General features: G+C 53.7%; 1 protein-coding gene and 1 pseudogene across 1 annotated transcript in view; one reads left to right on the forward strand and one right to left on the reverse strand.

Moving 5' to 3' along the window:
• Window positions 1–5,949: 5,949 nt before the first annotated feature.
• On the reverse strand, window positions 5,950–11,553 carry LOC112934008 (proline-rich protein 32-like; annotated as a pseudogene).
• A 954-nt stretch (window positions 11,554–12,507) lies between these two features.
• CYB5R3 (cytochrome b5 reductase 3) overlaps window positions 12,508–17,484 on the forward strand; it is a 29,203-nt gene continuing 24,226 nt past the window's right edge. Inside the window, exon 1 of the mRNA XM_072743138.1 lies at window positions 12,508–12,643. Within this exon, the coding sequence (XP_072599239.1) occupies window positions 12,623–12,643 (21 nt within the window). The 5' untranslated portion in view covers window positions 12,508–12,622. The remainder of the gene's footprint in view (window positions 12,644–17,484) is intronic.

The raw sequence follows: 17,484 nt of genomic DNA on the forward strand, positions 1-17,484 counted from the left end.
CCTCTCAGTGCCCGGGTCACACGGCCGGTCAGGCATGGGGGTCTGCCCGACGCCCGGACCAGCGGTGACCCCAGCGGGTGGCAGCCAGCTCACTTCCCCTGCCCCGTGGTCACAGGCCCGCCGACCTGGCCCCTGGGGACCCTCCTGCGCGCGCCTCTCACCAGCCCGGTGTCTCCAGCGGGAGGTACCGCCCACCCCCGCCTGACCCCGCCCCTCCCGAGAATGATTGGCTAGGGGGCGGGACCGGACCCAAACTGGACCAATCATAGTTCCAGTGCCCAAAGATGGACAGACGCCCGCTCTGGGTCCTTCCTAGGAATTCTTCCCTAGGACCAGCCCCGCTGGGGAGCTGGAGGCTCACCTGTGTGGGAAGACGCCGCCTCTTTGACTTGGGGAGCCACTCAAGGGGGCTGTAGGAGAGTCCTTCCTGTTTGGCTGGTTTGAGTCAGGATTCTGTGGGGCGGGGCCGCATCACACGCGCTGAGGGCCTGGACCCTGAAGCCCCCCTCCAACCCCCGCCACCCCGGCGCTCGCCAGCTGTGTTACTTTGGGTGTGTTGCTAAACAGCGCAGGACCTCAGTTTCCCCAAGTGGAGCCCACACTGGCTTACTGTGGGGACCGAGTTATAACAGCCCCTGGCACCCAGGAAGACCTCAATCTGGGTCCTACACCTTCTGAGACCCTCGGTGCCTCCCACGGGGGTGCCTGTGGCCTGCCCGCGTGTCCAGCAGGGGAGCCTGAGTATGGTTTACCTCCTTTCTGCGGAAGGTCGGACACTGACTTTCCATGATGATCGAGGCTGCAAGTGTCAGCCCTAGCTTGCTGGGGCCCAGTGTTGTCACATGTGTTACAGCAGGATGGCCTTCCATAGCACATGGCCCAGGTCCCAGGGGTGGCTTGGATGGACTCAGAATTGCCTCCTCTCTCACTGGCTAACTTTGCTTTGGGGTGCAGCTCACCGCTTATGGCACCCACAGCAGTGCCTGAACAAGTGCTGGAAAGTGCTCCGGAAGGGTGGAGGTTGTCATGCCCAGGTGCCCAGCTCCTGCTCCCAAAGGGTAGCTCCCCTCCCAAACGGCTCTCACTCCTACACAAATAGCCTTCAGCCAGGCTTGTGCCATCCGGCTGGGTTGGGACAGATCCACCCAGATCTGTGTGAGCCTGGGGGTGCTCACAGCTGGGACTCGAGCTGGGAGTATCCTGTCTGCCGTCAACAACTGGGATATGCCAAGGAGAGAATAAGGAATGGCCCTATCAGGGTATCAGGGGTTGAATCATGTCATCCAAAAAGATAGGTCCATTTGGAACCTTGGACAGTGACTTTATTTGGAAATAGATCTTTGCAGATGTAATTATTTAAAGATTTCAGGATGAAATCATCCTGGATTTAGGGTGGGCCCTAATTCAAATGGCTGGTGTCCTTATAAGAAGAGAGGACACAGACTGTGTGAAAGTAGAGGCAAAGACTGGACTGATGTTGCCACAAGCCAAGAAACACCAAGGATGGCAGGCAACCATGAGAGGCGTAGAAACTTCTTTCTTAGGGTCTCCAGAGAGAACCACACTTGATTTCAGATTTCTGGCTCCCTGAACTGGGAAAGACTATTTTTCTGTTTAGGGAAGGCGGCCATCCTGTCGTGATTTGTCACTGCAGTGCTAGAAAACTCCTACCGGCTCACATGGATGCCCACTGACAGTTTGGCTACATTACTAGGAAGCTCTGAACTTTGCTCTCTCTTTGCCCAGGCGCTTGCATGTCTAAGCATGTATCTTTAGGAAATAATTGGGACAATGCAAGGATGTATAAGCAAGGGTGTTCCCCACAGTTTCGTCCGAAGTGGTGAAAAACTAGGAAAGAACTAGACACCCGTAAATGGAGCTTGTCAAATAAATGACTGCCCTCCACATGACGGAGCACCAGGCGGCTGTTACACATCGTCATGTGTTTAACATCCAAAGAGGTTATGTAGTCATAGATGGGAAAAAAAATCCAAAACAGTCTATCTGCACAAAACATATTCACCATAGGAAAAGATTGCTAAACGGACCGCATTAAAATTGAGAACTGCTGATCACCAAAATACAACATTAAGAGGCTGAACACCAGTGCCAGTTCTCCCACTAACTGACTAGCAGACCTTGGGTGAACTATCTCAACCTTCTGTGCCTCTGCTTCTCACCTATCAAATGGGGAGACTGTCTTCATGGGGTTTGTTCCAGTTAACTATTATTGTGTAACCAACCCCTCTGAAATGCAGTGGTGTAAAACAGCAAGTTTTCTCACTTATTTGAAATTAGAACAGGGCTTGCAGGGGGGTGGCTCACCTCTGCTCAATGGGGGGCGAGAGGACCTGCTTCCCAGATGGCATACTCGCATGGCTAGCACGTTGGTGCTGAGCTGAGGGTCGGAGGCCTCGCTTCATCTCCACGGGGGCTTCTCTGCGGGCTGCTAGCATGGTGGCACCACCGCCACCACCACCGCGCCCACCGCCAACGATAGAGTGTCACCTCCGCCGTATTCTATTGGTCAAGAAATCATCCAGATTCAAGGAGAGGGGACCCAGGCCCCCATCTTTCAATGGACAGGATGTCAAGAATTTACAGACATGTCTTAAAACTGCCAGAGGGCTGCAATGAGGATTAAGTCAAATCAGGTAATCACAGTATCAAAGGGTCATCCATAGATGGCTTGGTAAATAGAAAGAGAGGGGGCACCTGGGTGGCTCAGTGGTTGGGTGTCTGACGTCTTTGGCTCAGGGCGTGATCCTGGGGTCCCGGGATCGAGTCCCATATCTGGCTCCCTATGGGGAGGCTGCTTCTCCCTCTGCCTGTGTCTCTGCCTCTCTCTCTGTGTCTCTCAGGAATAAATAAATAAATGATCTTTAAAGAAAAATAAATAAATGGAAAGAGAGAAAGAAACTGGCAAAGGGAAAAGCCTGGCAGACATGGCTAAGCCAAGTGATCGAAGCTAGCTAGCATCATAGAAATGAAATAAACCAACATTCTTACTGCTTCCTAAAGACACTTCTGTCTCAGGACCTTTCTACTGGCTGTTCTCACTGCCTGGAGTGCTCTTTCCCCAATTATCCACAGGGCTTGCTTGCTAACTTCCTTCCAGTTTCTGCTTCAATGTCATCACCTCAGGAAGACCTCGCTGACCCCTACATAAAATAGGTACACCCACTACTACCTCTTTCCTGGCCCTACTCTGCCTTTCCTTTTCCACCTGACATTCTATGTCTATTTGTTTCTGGTGTATTCTGTTTTCCCCCACTAGAATGTCAGGTCTCCAAAGGCATTTTTCTCTTGCTCACTGTTGGAAACTCAGCACCAACAATGATGCCTGGAACATAGTAGGTGCTTGGTAAAGATACGAGGAATGAATAAGTGAATCTGGCTGTGGCAGGCCAGATGTCATCTCCTTCACGAGGTCTCCCTTGATTTCACCCCGAGCTGGGGTTCCTCCCCACTGTTTCCAGCTTGTTGCTTATGTGTGTCTCTGGGGACTGAGCCACATTCATCTCTCAGGTCCCACCCTGGCTCTCGGCGTGCCATAGACATGCAGGTAATCGTGCTTCTAGGTCTCTTTTCTGCCTGTCCACAGATCCAGCTTTGCGATGCAGGTGTGCATCTGGCATCTCGTTTAATCCGCAACACAGCCTCTGAGAGATGTGTGATGGTCCCTGTGTGCAGATATGGCCCAGAGAGGAATGGTGGCTGTCCAAGATCGGGCAGCTGGTTGGGGCAGAGCCAAGCCTAGAACTCTGGTCTCCTGCTTCCCAGGGAGCAAACTGTAGGAGAATTACATCCTGTGTGGGCACCTCGGGAGGATCTTAGAACCCGCTTCACCAGAGGTTGCAAATCCCTTACCTGAAGGGCCTCCAGAATGTGAGCTGATTACAGTGAGAGCCTGGGATTTGTCACAAGCAGCCAGAAATCTTGGGTTGACAATTAATTCAAATGAAGCCAAAACTCAGAACGGATTCTTCTGTGGGCTGGATGCCATCCTTTGGCCAGCAGTCTGCAACCTTTGTTCTGTCAAGAGTCTATCTAAATTCTAGAAGATCTTGTATTTTATAGGAAAGGAAATAGGCCCAGAAAAGGGAGTTATTTGCCTAAGGTCACATGGAAAGAGCCAAGATTTGAATATCTCTGGTCTAGAGAAGGCAGTATTTGTGGGGGGGGAGGTGGCAGTGACACAGAGTCCTCCACCCTGAAGTTAGTCCCTGCCATTCACTATAGGGCAGCCCAGGGCAACAAGGAAGACGAAAAAAAATAGATGCTTAATTCCAGGGCCAGGAGGCCATGAGGAGAACAGAATTTCAGAAGCAAATACCTGGGTTCAAACTCCAGCCCAAACCCCCATCAGCTGCAGGACATGTGATCTCAGGCAAGGTTCTTCCCTCTCTGAGCCACACCTCTCCTCTCTAAGACTGGGACAGGATGCCCTGGGTAAGGGGTGACTTGCTCTCAAGCTCGGCTGTCCCAGGGCTCCTTCGCCCACCCTGTTCCACTGGCATATGGGTTTTGGACCACCCCCTGGGCCGGGACTGTCTTCAAATACTCCTCCTGTGCTTACCACATACAGGACACACCACACCAGTTGCTGTGTCATCACCTTCCCTGTTGCACACATGAAGATTGTGCCAGAGCAGGCTGCTTGGCTTGCAAAGAGGCCTCAGCAGAACAGCCTTGGTGACCCTGGAGCTGACCTCCTGTCCCAGTGTCCCCTCCCCATCAAAGCTCCCGAGCAGGTGCCTAGATTCCACAATTAGGGCTTCAGTCTCTGGCTGGGAAGCCACCCCTTCCCCGCTGCTCCCCCCACTTCCCAACAACTTCTCTCTTCAGATTGCAAATGCCCGAGGAGATTAATATATTAGCTCTCAACAAATCATTTCACGGCCTCTCCAGACACTCAGCTAAGGATGGGGGTAGAAAGGTGGTCTAGCAGGTTTGGGCTTCCCCACTCCAGGAGCTGGAAGACGCCCCCCCTCCCTTCCCAGGGCAGGCAGTCCAACTAGCTCCTCAGAGGGCAAGAAGGAGCTGGAGGAGGTCATGTGGGCAGGGATGCCCCCCAGATACAGCTCCCCATTCCACCCTAGCCCTGTGTCTTTCCTTCCCTGCCCCAGGGCCACTCTCCCTTCTTGGGCCTGGCCCCTTCTGAACTCCAGATGCTGGACCCCGTTGCCTCTCAGGCCTTTGCTGCTCCCTCCTGCAGCCCCCCAGACCCCCTCCCATGCCAGGCCTGAAGCCTCCTGCCTACCTTCCTGATCTGGTGGGCTACAAGCCCCATAAGTCCTGCCTCCTGAATGCTCTTTCACCCCTGGCCATTGGCCTGAACCTCCTGGCATATCAGTGGCCGCTGCAACTGCCCCTGGATTGGTCTTTGACCTTCAGCCTTGCTCATTTCTGCTCATTCTCACCACCACCCGAGGGCCAGAGGGAGCTTTATTTATTTATTTACTTATTTTTTAATCTTTAAGTAAACTCTACGCCCAACGTAGGGCTTGAACTCATGACCCCTGAGATCAAGAATTGCTTGCTCTACCAACTGAGCCACCCAGGCGCCTCCAGGGGGAGATTTCTAGAACTGTCTGGCAATGGCTCTCCAAACTTAAGTCCCTTCCTCCAAGGCTGTCATCTGCTCTCCAAAGGGCAGCTCATCTCGGCATTCAAGTCCCGACCAACTTCACCTGCCTCATTTCTTGCATCTGATAACCCCTGCCATGCATGTTTTAATTCCTGGCATCCAAGTTTAAAATCTTTTCATTGGTTCCCTGAAATTAAACATTTTTTTTCAAACTTTAGCATTTTTATTAAATCTTCAATCATGTAAGGCACATTAGTGCTAAACAAAGTGTAAGAGGGTAGGGGGTTTCAAATATAAAAACATAAATGAGTAATGTTCACCTTTTCCCCCAACCCTTTTTTCCCCTCCATTTATTGTCATCAGTTGTTCTCTCTGTTTGAGGGTGCAGAAGCTGGCATACCCCAGGAAGGAAAATTGGCAAAATAAGGTAACGGAGGACAAAATATTGGGAGTGGAGCGAAAGCAATAGGCATAGCAAGAAATGGACTGAAACTCAGAGGTCGAGAAGGCATAAAGCAATGAGCAATAGGGCGAGAAGGTAAACCGGAAGTACTGGAAGACAAAGGGAGAGACCTTGGCCAATTCTCCACGGGGTGCCGCAGGCCTCCCAGTGGGAAAGAAACATGAGCCAACCTTTCCTTGCTGGCCATTCTTGAATTTCCTAGAGGCAGCTCCATCATTACCCCTGATCTAATTGTGGAGATATGCGGGGGGCCTCTTACTTGTGGACCCCTGGGTGCAAAGAACCCCTGACCTCGTGGCAAAGCCATGTGTAACTTTGCATTATTGCCATCTCTCTCGGTGCCTCCACTGCTGCCCCCTGCTCCCTCTATCATCAGTGATGATAGTGAGGGGTGCCAGAGAATTCCTGGGACACATTAATAGAATCCTGTCCCCTAAGCCTCCAGCCTGCCAGCCCCTCTGAGCTATTTACTTCTGCTGAAGCTAGGGACTCTTCCGCAGCACCAGGTGGTGGCCCATAGGGGTGTTTGAGAGCTCAGGAATGCAGGCTCCTGTGGTCTCGGAGGGGCGCTCCAGTTGCTCTCTCACTCCGGGTCAGACGCGATGGGGGCCCCAAGGCTCCACATCCTCTTTCGCATGGAACTGGAACACTGGAGAGACACGTCGTTGGGGTGCGGCTCCCGGATCCCACACTCATTTGCAACTACTCCACGGGGTGAAGGGGCGTGCCCACCAAGGACATCTTCAATACAAGCCATGGAGAAAGTTGATCAGGAAAATCTTCATGAGCTGATGTAGAAAACCAGCTAAATGGCCACGTAGGCCAGCTCGGTCCGGAGAGAGGACTTGTGCTTTGGCTTTAGAGCATCTTGGCTACTCGAATGAAGCCAGGGACCAACTGCTTCTTTCTAGATTTGGAGTTTTCTTTCTGCGGTTCTGAAATTAAAAATTAAACTGGGTGTCCTATATCTTAATTGGCGACTCTTGTGTCAGTCCAAACATCCCAGACATCATGAGGCTTTATTTATTTATTTTAAAGCTTTATTTATTCCTGAGAGACACACACACAGAGGCAGAGACACAGGCAGAGGGAGAAGCAGTCTCCCTGCGGGGAGCCGGTGCAGGACTCAGTCCCAAGACCCCGGGATCACTAACTGAGCCGAACGCAGACGTTCAACCGCTAAGCCACCCAGGTGTCCCAACATCATGAGGTTTTAGTTCTTAAATCTGTTTAAGTGCTTTATTTGGGACATACTTATACTAAAAAAATTATTCATCATTAAGCTGAAATTCAAATTTAATTTGAGCACCTTATATTTTTATTTGCCAAATCTGGCAACCTAGGTCCTACACAGTTTATAGGGGCGAGGGGGTCTGTCAAGGATTAGAGAGCCCCAATCTGGACCCTGAAACTCTGCCCAGCAGGCTGCTTGAAAGCCTCCTTTCCAAACTCCTACCCTGGTCCATGGAAGGGGTTGGAGCCCAGAAATTCCTTGGGAGGAGCTGCTCCACTGCTGCCCACATCTCTCCTCATTTTGGCCTTCAATTTCCTCTTCTATAAAATGAAACTAGAGGTATCCGGGTGGTTCAGTGGTTGAGCGTCTGCCTTTGCTCAGGTCCTGATCCCGGGGTCCTGGGATTGAGTCCTGCATCGGGCTCCCCTCAGGGAGCCTGCTTCTCCCTCTCCCTATGTCTGCCTCTCTCTCGCTCTCACGAATAAATAAAATCTTAAAAATAAAATAAAATGAAACTAATAGTTCCTCTACCCTCTCAGCCTCTCTCATGGATCAAACACCTGAGTAGAGTAGGGGATTCTCAGCTAACAGGCCATGCCCAGAAGGCAAATGGGCTTGTGGGGTAGTTTCTGTTCTTTGGCTCCCTAAAGGACCTTCAGGAATGATTAGGACAAAGGTTTTTGTTGTTGTTTTTTCTTTCCCCAAAGCACTTTGTAAACCAGTTAAACCACCTTAATGAGAACTGATTCATCCAAGGAGCATCAACAAATGCTAAAGCCAATGTGGGGGATTAGGACATTCACTTAGTACCTTATTGTAGATAGACCTGGCAGGTAACAACAGGAAAACAGTCTGGTCGCCTGCCCTCTGATCTAGAGGGGACTCAAGAGACCTGCCAAGTAAACTCCATGTTTAACCTGGGATTAGAACCTGAGCCAGAAAAAATAATAGCTGGAGACGACATCACAGGGGCAGCTGGAGCAAGTGGAATGTGGACTGGGGACTAGGTACCAGTGTTGTATGGGTGTTAAATTTCCTGAATTTGATCATTTAACAGTGATATGGAAAAGAATGGCCTTATTCTTAGGACAAATGTGGTGAAGTATTTAGAGACGAAGGGTCACATATCTGCAACTAACTGTCCATGATTCAGCAAAAGAAAACAGAGAGCAAAGAAGGGGGAAAGACAGAGAAAGAGGTCAAACGATAACAGCTGGTGAATCTGATCGTCCATTGTACTATTCTTTTTTTGGTAAAGATAGATTTATTTATTTATTTATTTATTTATTTATTTATTTATTTATTTATTTCTAGAGCACAAGCAGAGGGAGCGGCAAAGCGAGAGGGAGAGAGAGAATCCCAAGCAGACTCCTTGCTGAGTGGGGAGCCCACCTCGGGGCTTACTCTGAGATCATGACCTGAGCAGAAATCAAGAGTTGGACTCTCAAACGACTGAGCCACCCAGGCACCCCTCATTGTACTATTCTTACAATTTCTCTGAACCTTGGGTATTTTTCCAAGTCTGAGGGTACTCAGAGATAAAATATCAGAAGTAGAAGCAGTCTTGAAGACCCAGTGCCCTGTCCCACACCTGCAGCCATCCTTTCTCAGAGGAGGACCCTGAAAGGGGAAGGCCTGAGCCTGTCACACAGTGAATGGCAGCTAAACTTACCCGCTTGGTTTGCGTCTCAAGAACAGGAGGGGGCCACCTAATCAATGTTATCCTAGCTTTTCTCTCTGCTCCCCCACACTGTGGCCACCCTATAGTCCTGCTGCAGAGGTAAGCAATTCCCACAGAGTCTGGGTAGAAATCTATCCCTCCCTCTCCAGAGAAACAGAGCCACAATTCCCTCAACCTGCACTGCCTACCACTCCCTTAGAGACATCCCACCTCCCAAGATGCACACAGGATCAGACAGGAGGGGAGAGAGGAGCTCAGAGGAAAGAGGATAGGAATTGTAATAGTGTATTAGCACTACAGTGCTAATAGTGTATAGCAGCAGGCCGGGGGCCTCACTTAGCCATTGCAAGCAGATCCAAACCCCAGGAAGGAACTCTGTGGGGAGTTGAGGCCCAGATCAATAACTGGGCAAAATAAATGCACCAGGACCAGTCCCTTTTCAGGGTTGGGGGCAGCCAGAGGACAGGACTGCTGGGCCTGGATACCAAGCTAGTTGGATGATGTGGATGCAAGGGGTCTCATGATGCTGCAGTTGGCACCATCCAGAGCTTATAATCAAATGTCCTGACCATCTGGGTGCCCCAAGCAGACAAAATGTGCCTCCAGTTTTGGCTTCAGCTTCAATTTTTGTCTGCTTGTACACCAGATCTGGCCTCCCTGAGGTCATGTGTGGCAAGGGACTGTCACACAGCCAAGCAGGAGCCAACACTGTGTGAAGCCAGGCCTGGGAGGTGAGTCACTTTCTAGGGGAACTTCCAGATGTAACTAGGAGTGAAATTTCCTTTTGTGCTTTACATACTGAAGTGTGTTAGTGGGTTGAGGTGTTAACACAGACAGGATTTATTACAGTGAGGGCAAAATGCTTCAACAATTTATGTGGATTATTAACAATGTTAATTTTATATACAGAAAAAAATGAAGAGATTCAAACAGATAAAGAGAGAAGTGTATAGTTAATATGATCTTTTGTTGTTGTTGTTGTCAATACGATCTTAAGAAAGGGAGTAATAGGGTGATTCAGTGGGTGAAGTGTCTGCTTTTGGCTCAGGTCATGATCTCAGGGTCCTGGGATGGAGCCCCATAACAGGCTCCCTCCTCAGTGGGGAGTTCACTTCTCCCTTTCCCTACTTCTGCTCTCTCTTCAAATAAATAAATAAAATCTCTGGAAAAAAAAAAAAAAGAGGCAGTAATAATGTGATAACCTTAGGAGGAAAGCTATTTCCTCTTTGAGTCTACAAATGCTTCTAATAGGGATCCCCGGGTGGCTCAGCGGTTTAGCGCCTGCCTTCAGCCCAGGGCGTGATCCTGGAGACCCGGGATCAAGTCCCACGTTGGGCTCCCTGCATGGGGCCTGCTCTCCCTCTGCCTGTGTCTCTGCCTCTCTCTGTGTGTGTGTGTTTCTCATGAATAAATAAATAAAATCTTAAAAAAAAAACACAAATGCTTCTAATAATTTAAATAATAATATAAGGCTGAAAAATAGATTCCATCTTAATTCTGATTGTGTAAGATTGTTTGCTAGACTAGCGTTTATAGCCTTAATCTAAATGATATTTAACTTTTTGTTTATTTAATGCCATTTAAGGGATGAATCTTTTGAGGAAAAGCCCTGTGTGGGAATTCTTCATGGCCTATGAGGATCCTGTGAGGATCATGGCCTATAACTAAAAGGAGAAAGCCAAGTTAGTCACCTCCAAATTTCATAAGGAGAACAAACTCCCAACATCACATGTCCACATTTGTGATAATCATCATGATTAAAGAACACGAAGAAGGGCAGCCTGGGTGGCTTAGCGGTTTAGCGCGCCTTCAGCCCGGGGGTGATCCTGGAGACCCAGGATCGAGTCCCATGTCGGGCTACCTGCATGGAGCCTGTTTCTCCCTCTCCCTGTGTCTCTGCCTCTCTCTCTCTGTGTGTGTGTCTCTCATGAATAAATTTTAAAAATCTTTTTAAAAAAATAAAGAACACGAATAAAACCAATAGTGACTGGGGAAAATGAGGAGGTCAAGGGTGATCTTCTTCTCCTAGGGCCTCAGTGGAAGATGCCTGTGGACAAGGGCTCTTGTCCTAAGAAGCACCTACCAGTGGGAAGTTACTTGAAGTCAAGCTTTCCGATTTGATTACTTCCTTTGTAACATTAAAACTGTGATCAGGGACGCCTGGGTGGCTTAGCGATTGGATGCCTGCCTTTGGTTCCGTTCGTGATCCCAGGATCTGGGATCGAGTCCCACATCAGGCTCCCTGCAAGGAGCCTGCTTCTCCCTCTGCCTATGTCTCTGCCTCTCTCTCTTAGTCTGTGTCTCTCATGAATAAATAAATCTTTAAAAAAATTTAATAAAACTGTGATCAATAAGGGGCACTTGGCTAGCTCAGTCAGTAGAGCATGCAACTCTTGATCTCGGGGTCATGAGTTTGAGTCTCTGGTTGGGCATGGAGATTACAGAAGAAAAAAAAAAAGAAGAAGAAAATTGTGATCCGTAAAACTGAAACCATACCTGATTTCTACCTCCATGTTCTGCCCAGTTCCTTCTGCCTGGAAGGCCCAGTCCTTCTCTGCCTGGCCAGCATCACATGGCAGGAATGTGTCACCTGGCAGTCGGACCAGTCAGACTACCAGGAGCTCACATCCAGGTCCATGACCATTCCAGGAGGCCAAGCCAGAGAGCCTCCCTCCGGCCGGCATGGGCCTACAACAGAGGAGGTACTAGCTGCTAAATGCATTCATTTTACAAGTATTTATTTATTTATTATTTACTTATTTATTTGACAAGTATTTATTGAGCAACCACTATATGCTAGGCTCCAGGCATGCAGGGGACTTCAAAGCAGAGTCCGGGGCAACTGGGTGGCTCAGTCGGTTAAGCAGACTCTCCATTTCGGTTCATATCATGACCTCAGGGTCCTGGGATTGAGCCCCATCCGGCTAGATGCTCAGTGGGGAGACCGCGTGAGGATTCTCTCCCTCTCCTCTGCACCTCCTCCCACTCAGGCTCTCTCTCTCAAATAAACAAATCTTAAACAACAACAACAACAAAGTCTCGCCTCAAGGAGCCTACAGTGCCCTGGGATGCGGAGGGACCCCATGGAACAGGGTGGGGTGCCCTCAGTTCCAGGGAAGCGCCAGGAAGCCCGCGGAGACGGGGGCGGGGGCGGGGGCGGGCAGGCCTTGCAGCAGTAAGCCGGGCTGGCCCAGAGGCAGGTGGGGGCAGCGCCCGGAGGCAGGGGCCCGCGAGGTCCTAGGACCGCGGAGCTAGCAGCGCGGGGAACGCGAAGGCGGGTGGAGCCAGCACCGCGGCCGGGCGCAGCCGCCGGAGTGCAGGCCGGGCGTGGCCGGTGGTTTCCGGGTTTTCTGTTCCGCATCCCACCGAGCGGGGGCGCCCCCCCCGTGACTAACGGGGCCCGGAGCAGGCCCTCCGCCCGCCCCCCGCCCGTCCCCCGCCCGTCCCCCGCCGGAGCCCAGGCGCGCGCCGCGGGGAGCCGCCACGTGCCGGGCGCAGGGTCCCGCCGCCCCCTCCCCGCGGCGGCGTGAGGGGCGGGGCCGCCGCGTGCGCTCGCCCCGCCCCCTCCCCGGGTGACGCGCCGGGGGGCGGGGCCTGGGCGCGGCGGCCCGGCGGTCTCGGCGGCGGCGGCGGAGGAGCGAGCGCGGCGCCACCATGGGGGCCCAGCTGAGCACGGTAGGCGGGAGGGGCGCGGAGACCCCACGCGGCCCCCCAGCCCCTGCCTCGCGGACGCCTGGCTCGCCGCCCCCCGCCCCTCCGTCACCGGGACCCAGCCCTCGCGGTGGGGGGGGGTGCGGGCGGCGGGGGCCTGGGGCGGGCACCGAGCCGAGGGCACTGGGCGCCCCGCCCGCCCGCATCCCCCCGCATCCCCCGCCGGTGTCCCGCGCGGTCCCGCCCAGCGGAGGGAGGAGCGGGCCGCGCCGGAGCCCGTGCGGGTGCGGGTGCGGTGCGGGTGGGAGAGGGCGCGGCGGGGAAAGTTGGAGGGCGAGGCCGAGGGTGTGCGTGAATGTGGAGCGCACGTGTGTGCCGAGTGGGAGTAGGTGACACGACCGGACGCGGTGTGACGTGTGCGTGTGCAGAGTGCACGGGAGTGTGAACACGCCTCTGCGGCTGATGGAGTGTATGAAGTGACCCGGGTGTGAGGCGTGAGTGTGCATGAGTTTGAGAGCGCATGTGTGTGGCCAAGTGTGACTCTAGGAAGTGGGTGTGGCATGCAGTGTGAGCCCCAGGCCCGGTGTGTGTGAGTGCACAGGTGTTGGGAGAGGCCGGGTGTGAGAGCACGCCGAGCTGGGAGGGGGTGGAGTGTGTAGGTGATGTGGCCGGAGGGCAGGGTTTGTGGCACCTCCAGCCACAGTGACAGTGCTGCACCCTGTCTCCTGCCCCGCCTGGGCTCTGGCTCTCCCATGAACCCTACAAAGCTGGCAGACTTGTGAGCCCCATTTCACAGATGCAGAAGTGCAACACACATTTGGCCACCTGCCCGTGCCTGGCAGGGCGTAAAACTGGGCCTCCAAAGTCTACCACCCTGCTGTCACTTTTGGGTGAGCCCAGGGCCTCCGTCCCTCCCCACAGCCTGCCTCCTCTCCTGGGTTTCTCAAAGGCCCCAGTGGCTGGGCTGGGGGCTGTGCACCTCTGCACCTCGTCCACGAGGTGGTGTAGCCAGAAGGCAGCCTCCCACCCCCCATGCATCCTCTGGTCCCTGGGGCTGGCTGGGCACGGGGAGCAGGCCACAGGGCTGGCGCTGAGGATCAGGCCCAGAGCCACTTGTCCCCGCCGCCACCTCCACCCCGGGCGCCTGGGATTTGGAGGGCACCAGCCTCCTCCCTCTGGCTCTGTGAGGCTCCTCCTCACTATGAGGCAAAAGGCCTCTTGGTCTGGGTATTTGCTCATGAAATTGTGGCCCAGCCCAGGACTGGGGGGAGGGGGGCATTCAGATCAAGGAGCAGCCTTGCCCAGGGCGAACCTGTGGGCATTACGGAGCTTCAGAGTAACGTCCTCATGCCCCTTCATCACACAACCCACTGACCCTCACCCCTGCTCTGTTTTCCTTTTTTAAGGATTTTATTTATTTATGATAGAGAGAGGCAGAGACACAGGCAGAGGGAGAAACAGGCTCCATGAGAGAGAGAGAGAGGCAGAGATACAGGCAAAGGGAGAAGCAGGCTCCATGCAGGGAGCCCGACGTGGGACTCGATCCGGGGACTTCAGCATCATGCCCTGGCCAAAGGCAGGCGCTAAACTGCTGAGCCACCCAGGGATCCCCTGCTCTGTTTTCCCTCAATGCTTCTCACCTTCATTTGTCACTGCGTCCCCAGCACGTGGCCGCTCCATACATTTTTGCCGAACAGCCAAGACCCCCTGGTAACCCCCTTGTGAGGGGCAGAGCCCTGTCTGGGAGTCAGGAGAGACTCACCAACTCTACGGCCGCCTCTGTCCAAGAGATGGGCAGAAATTGCCCCTTCCTTGTGTGCCCTGCTGGGATCCCCATTGGCCCAAAATGCCCACAGCAGACCCTAGCTAGGCCTCCTGGTGCACAGGCTCCACAAGGTCTGCGGGAGGCTGGCTCGGGCCCTGGGCTCTGGGCACCAGACGTCTTATCTGGGATGTGCAGGCTCTGCAGGAGGCCTCCTCCCATAATACTCCAGGGGGCACCAGCTGAGGGCTTGGCACTCCAGTCTGCCAGCCCCCTGGGGGGAACATTGAGGGATTGGCCTGCCATCTGGGACTGTGGCTCCCCTGCCCCCAGCACAGCCGTGAGTGCTCAGTGGGCCCTGACAGGTCACCACTACAGGTAGAGTCCCAGGCTTGCCACTACCCCGCCACCCCCACCCACCCCCAGCAGCTCTGTGCCTAGTCTGTGGCCCTCACCCCTGGCCCAGGAAAGCAGGGCTGCATGTCCTCTGCTGAGAGCAGCTCTGCTGTGCACCTGCCCCTCCTCCTGGGTTCCCCTCCCCCACAGTTCTGAGCCAGGAGCCCCCCCCCCCACCAGCTGCAGAACTTCCTCCACTCCCTCCCACTTCCTTCCACTTCCTGAGAAGGGGACCAGGAAGGAGGGGGACATTCAGATTCCAGCAGGATAGCTGGTGGGCGACAGGCAGGTAAGCTTCCACACAGGGAGCTGGCACCTGGAGAGGGTAAGCCTGCCCACTCAGATCTAACCTGGGTGGAGTGGAGGCCACGGTCCCAGTAGGGAATTACAGGGAAGGGTGAGCAGTAGGGCTGGGTGCCCTCTGTGGGGTAGCAGGGCCCCTAGGCAATGGTGGGGGGGGGGCTGGGGGTTCCCTGGAGACATCCTGGGACTCCGGCTGACCCCATTCCCTCTCCCCGTTCTGTTAGCAGAGGTGAGGAAAGGCAGGTGGTGGGTTCCCCGGTGGGCAGAGCATGGCCTGGGGGGCGTCAGGTCAAGGCCTGGAAGGCAGCTCTTCCCTAGACCCCCGAGTGGCTGTGGTGACATGGTTTTGTGTATATACGTACGTGCGTGTATATGAGTGTGTGTGTACGAGGCAGGTTGGCTGAGGAGGAGCTGGGGTGGGGCATTGGCCTCAGCCTTCTGCTTGCTGTTTACTCTGCCCACTGCGTGCAGGGATGGGAGTGGTGCTGTGGGCCGGGAGTGGGGTGCAGAGTTCCTCCACCCCCAGGGCGTGGGAACGGAGCATCCCTGCCCTCTGTGAATCTGGTAAAGGCTTCAGTTTTCTGGAGATGAAGCCTTTACCTTTCCACTCTACCCTTTCCTCTGACTGTGTCTTGTCTTCCTCACCGCTTGAGCTTCTCAGGGGCAGAGTCCCCTGGCTTGCGTCCCCCAAATCCAGCACGAGCCCTGGTAGGTGTGCTCACTGGGGTTTATGGCCTGAAGGACTAACTGCCCACAGCTGCCTCCCCAGATAGGAATTTGTACGTATGCAAAGTCCACCTCTGCTTCTCTCTTGGCCACACGGTGCCCGCAGGCACGGAGAGGCAGTCTTGTACGGTGACTCAGTGTGTGGACTGGAGCCAGGTGCCTGGGTTCAAATCCTGGCCCTTGGGCCAGGTCTGTCACCCGGGCCTGTGCTTCTTCACCTGGAATGGGAGCGGTAATAGCTCCCGTCTCCCAGGCTTCAGGATTATGTGAGATAATTATGAGCAAAGCAGCTGTAGGTTGCTCTTGGAGCCCAGTTATTGGGAGTGGAGACTGGAAGGAAGACTGACATTTATCAACTGCCCACGTGAGCAGCTCCTTCCGGCCATGGCACTGAGCCTACCATACCTCTGGAAGGTGGGTGTGCCTAACAGGATCGAAGCTAGGACCCTAACCACCTTGTCCTGTGCTCTGTGGAGGGCTGTGGGTTTTTAGAATGAACAGGGTAAGCTGGTGCCCTGTGCTTGCCTGGGAGGGATCTGGCCTCTTGCCCTGGTTCCTGAAACTTCCAGACAAAATAAAAAGAGCCAGAGAGAGACCTGGGGGGATGGGAGTTGTTGTTTTCCCTTCACAAACTTACCCAGAAATATTTACTGATTGTCTCTGCTCTGAGCCCTGGGGGTGCAGTGGTGATGAAACACAGATGCCCCCACCCTTCTGGGGCTTCTGCTCTAGGGTCTGCCGTTTTGTGTCAGCTGTGACCACACGTGGGCGTTGGCCCAGGCATTTGAACCAAGGCTGGCATCCAGGGTACCCAAGGCTGGTACCGGGCATCCGGAAGGTCTGTAGGAGGGCTGCAGCCCATGTTCAGGACTTGCCCTCAGAGCTGTTGACTTATGAATCTTTTTCATAGTCAATGTTGGCGGGCGTGGGGCAGGTGAGAGAGAAGTGACAGCAAATTGGGAACCCAAGCCCAGACTCCACCCTGGGCCTCAGTTTCCTCATTTGTCAAATGAAGAATGCAGTCGTCCTGTCTCCCACGGCTGTGGGGCAGTGAAGCAGGGGAAGGTTCTTTGCCAATTATGCTAGGAGCTGCAGGCCAGGGGTCTTACATTATTAACTAAACTTGGCTCTGCACTTAAACAGCTGCGCTGGGGAAAAATAAAACTCCAGGGAGCACCAAACACGACTCCCAACTGCTTCTGACCATTGTGTCAGTTCATCTCCAGGACTCCCTACTATGGTGATTTCCTGCAAGTGTAACTCCACTTTCTCCCTAAACAGCGTTCCCAGTGGATATGGCTTCTCTGATTGACACGGAGGGGCCCGTAGCAGAGCATCTGCAGAATCTCCTCACCCCATGGAGTTTGCTGAGGGGAGCAGGGGCTGCAGAATTCTGCTGAAGGCCTGATTAGCCAGGGAGGGGCCAGCCAAGGAAGATCTGACATTTGAACTGGGCTCTGAAGGTTGAATAGCAGTTCCTGTTTGGATAAGGGAAGAAGAAGGGCATTTGGGGCAGAAAGAAGAGGATGCAAAGGCCAGGGGCAAGAAAGACACTTGGCCAGAGTTGTAGCCATGTGGGAGGGGCCTTGAATGTGGGCAGTAGGCAGCCGTCGTGAGTGTTTGAGGACAGAGTGGGCGCCCTGCCGGTCTGGCAGTTGGGGCCTCATTGTGGGAGGCA

The sequence above is a fragment of the Vulpes vulpes genome, chromosome 16 (genome assembly GCF_048418805.1).
Source record: "Vulpes vulpes isolate BD-2025 chromosome 16, VulVul3, whole genome shotgun sequence".
In the NCBI taxonomy this organism is placed as follows: Eukaryota; Metazoa; Chordata; class Mammalia; order Carnivora; family Canidae; genus Vulpes; species Vulpes vulpes.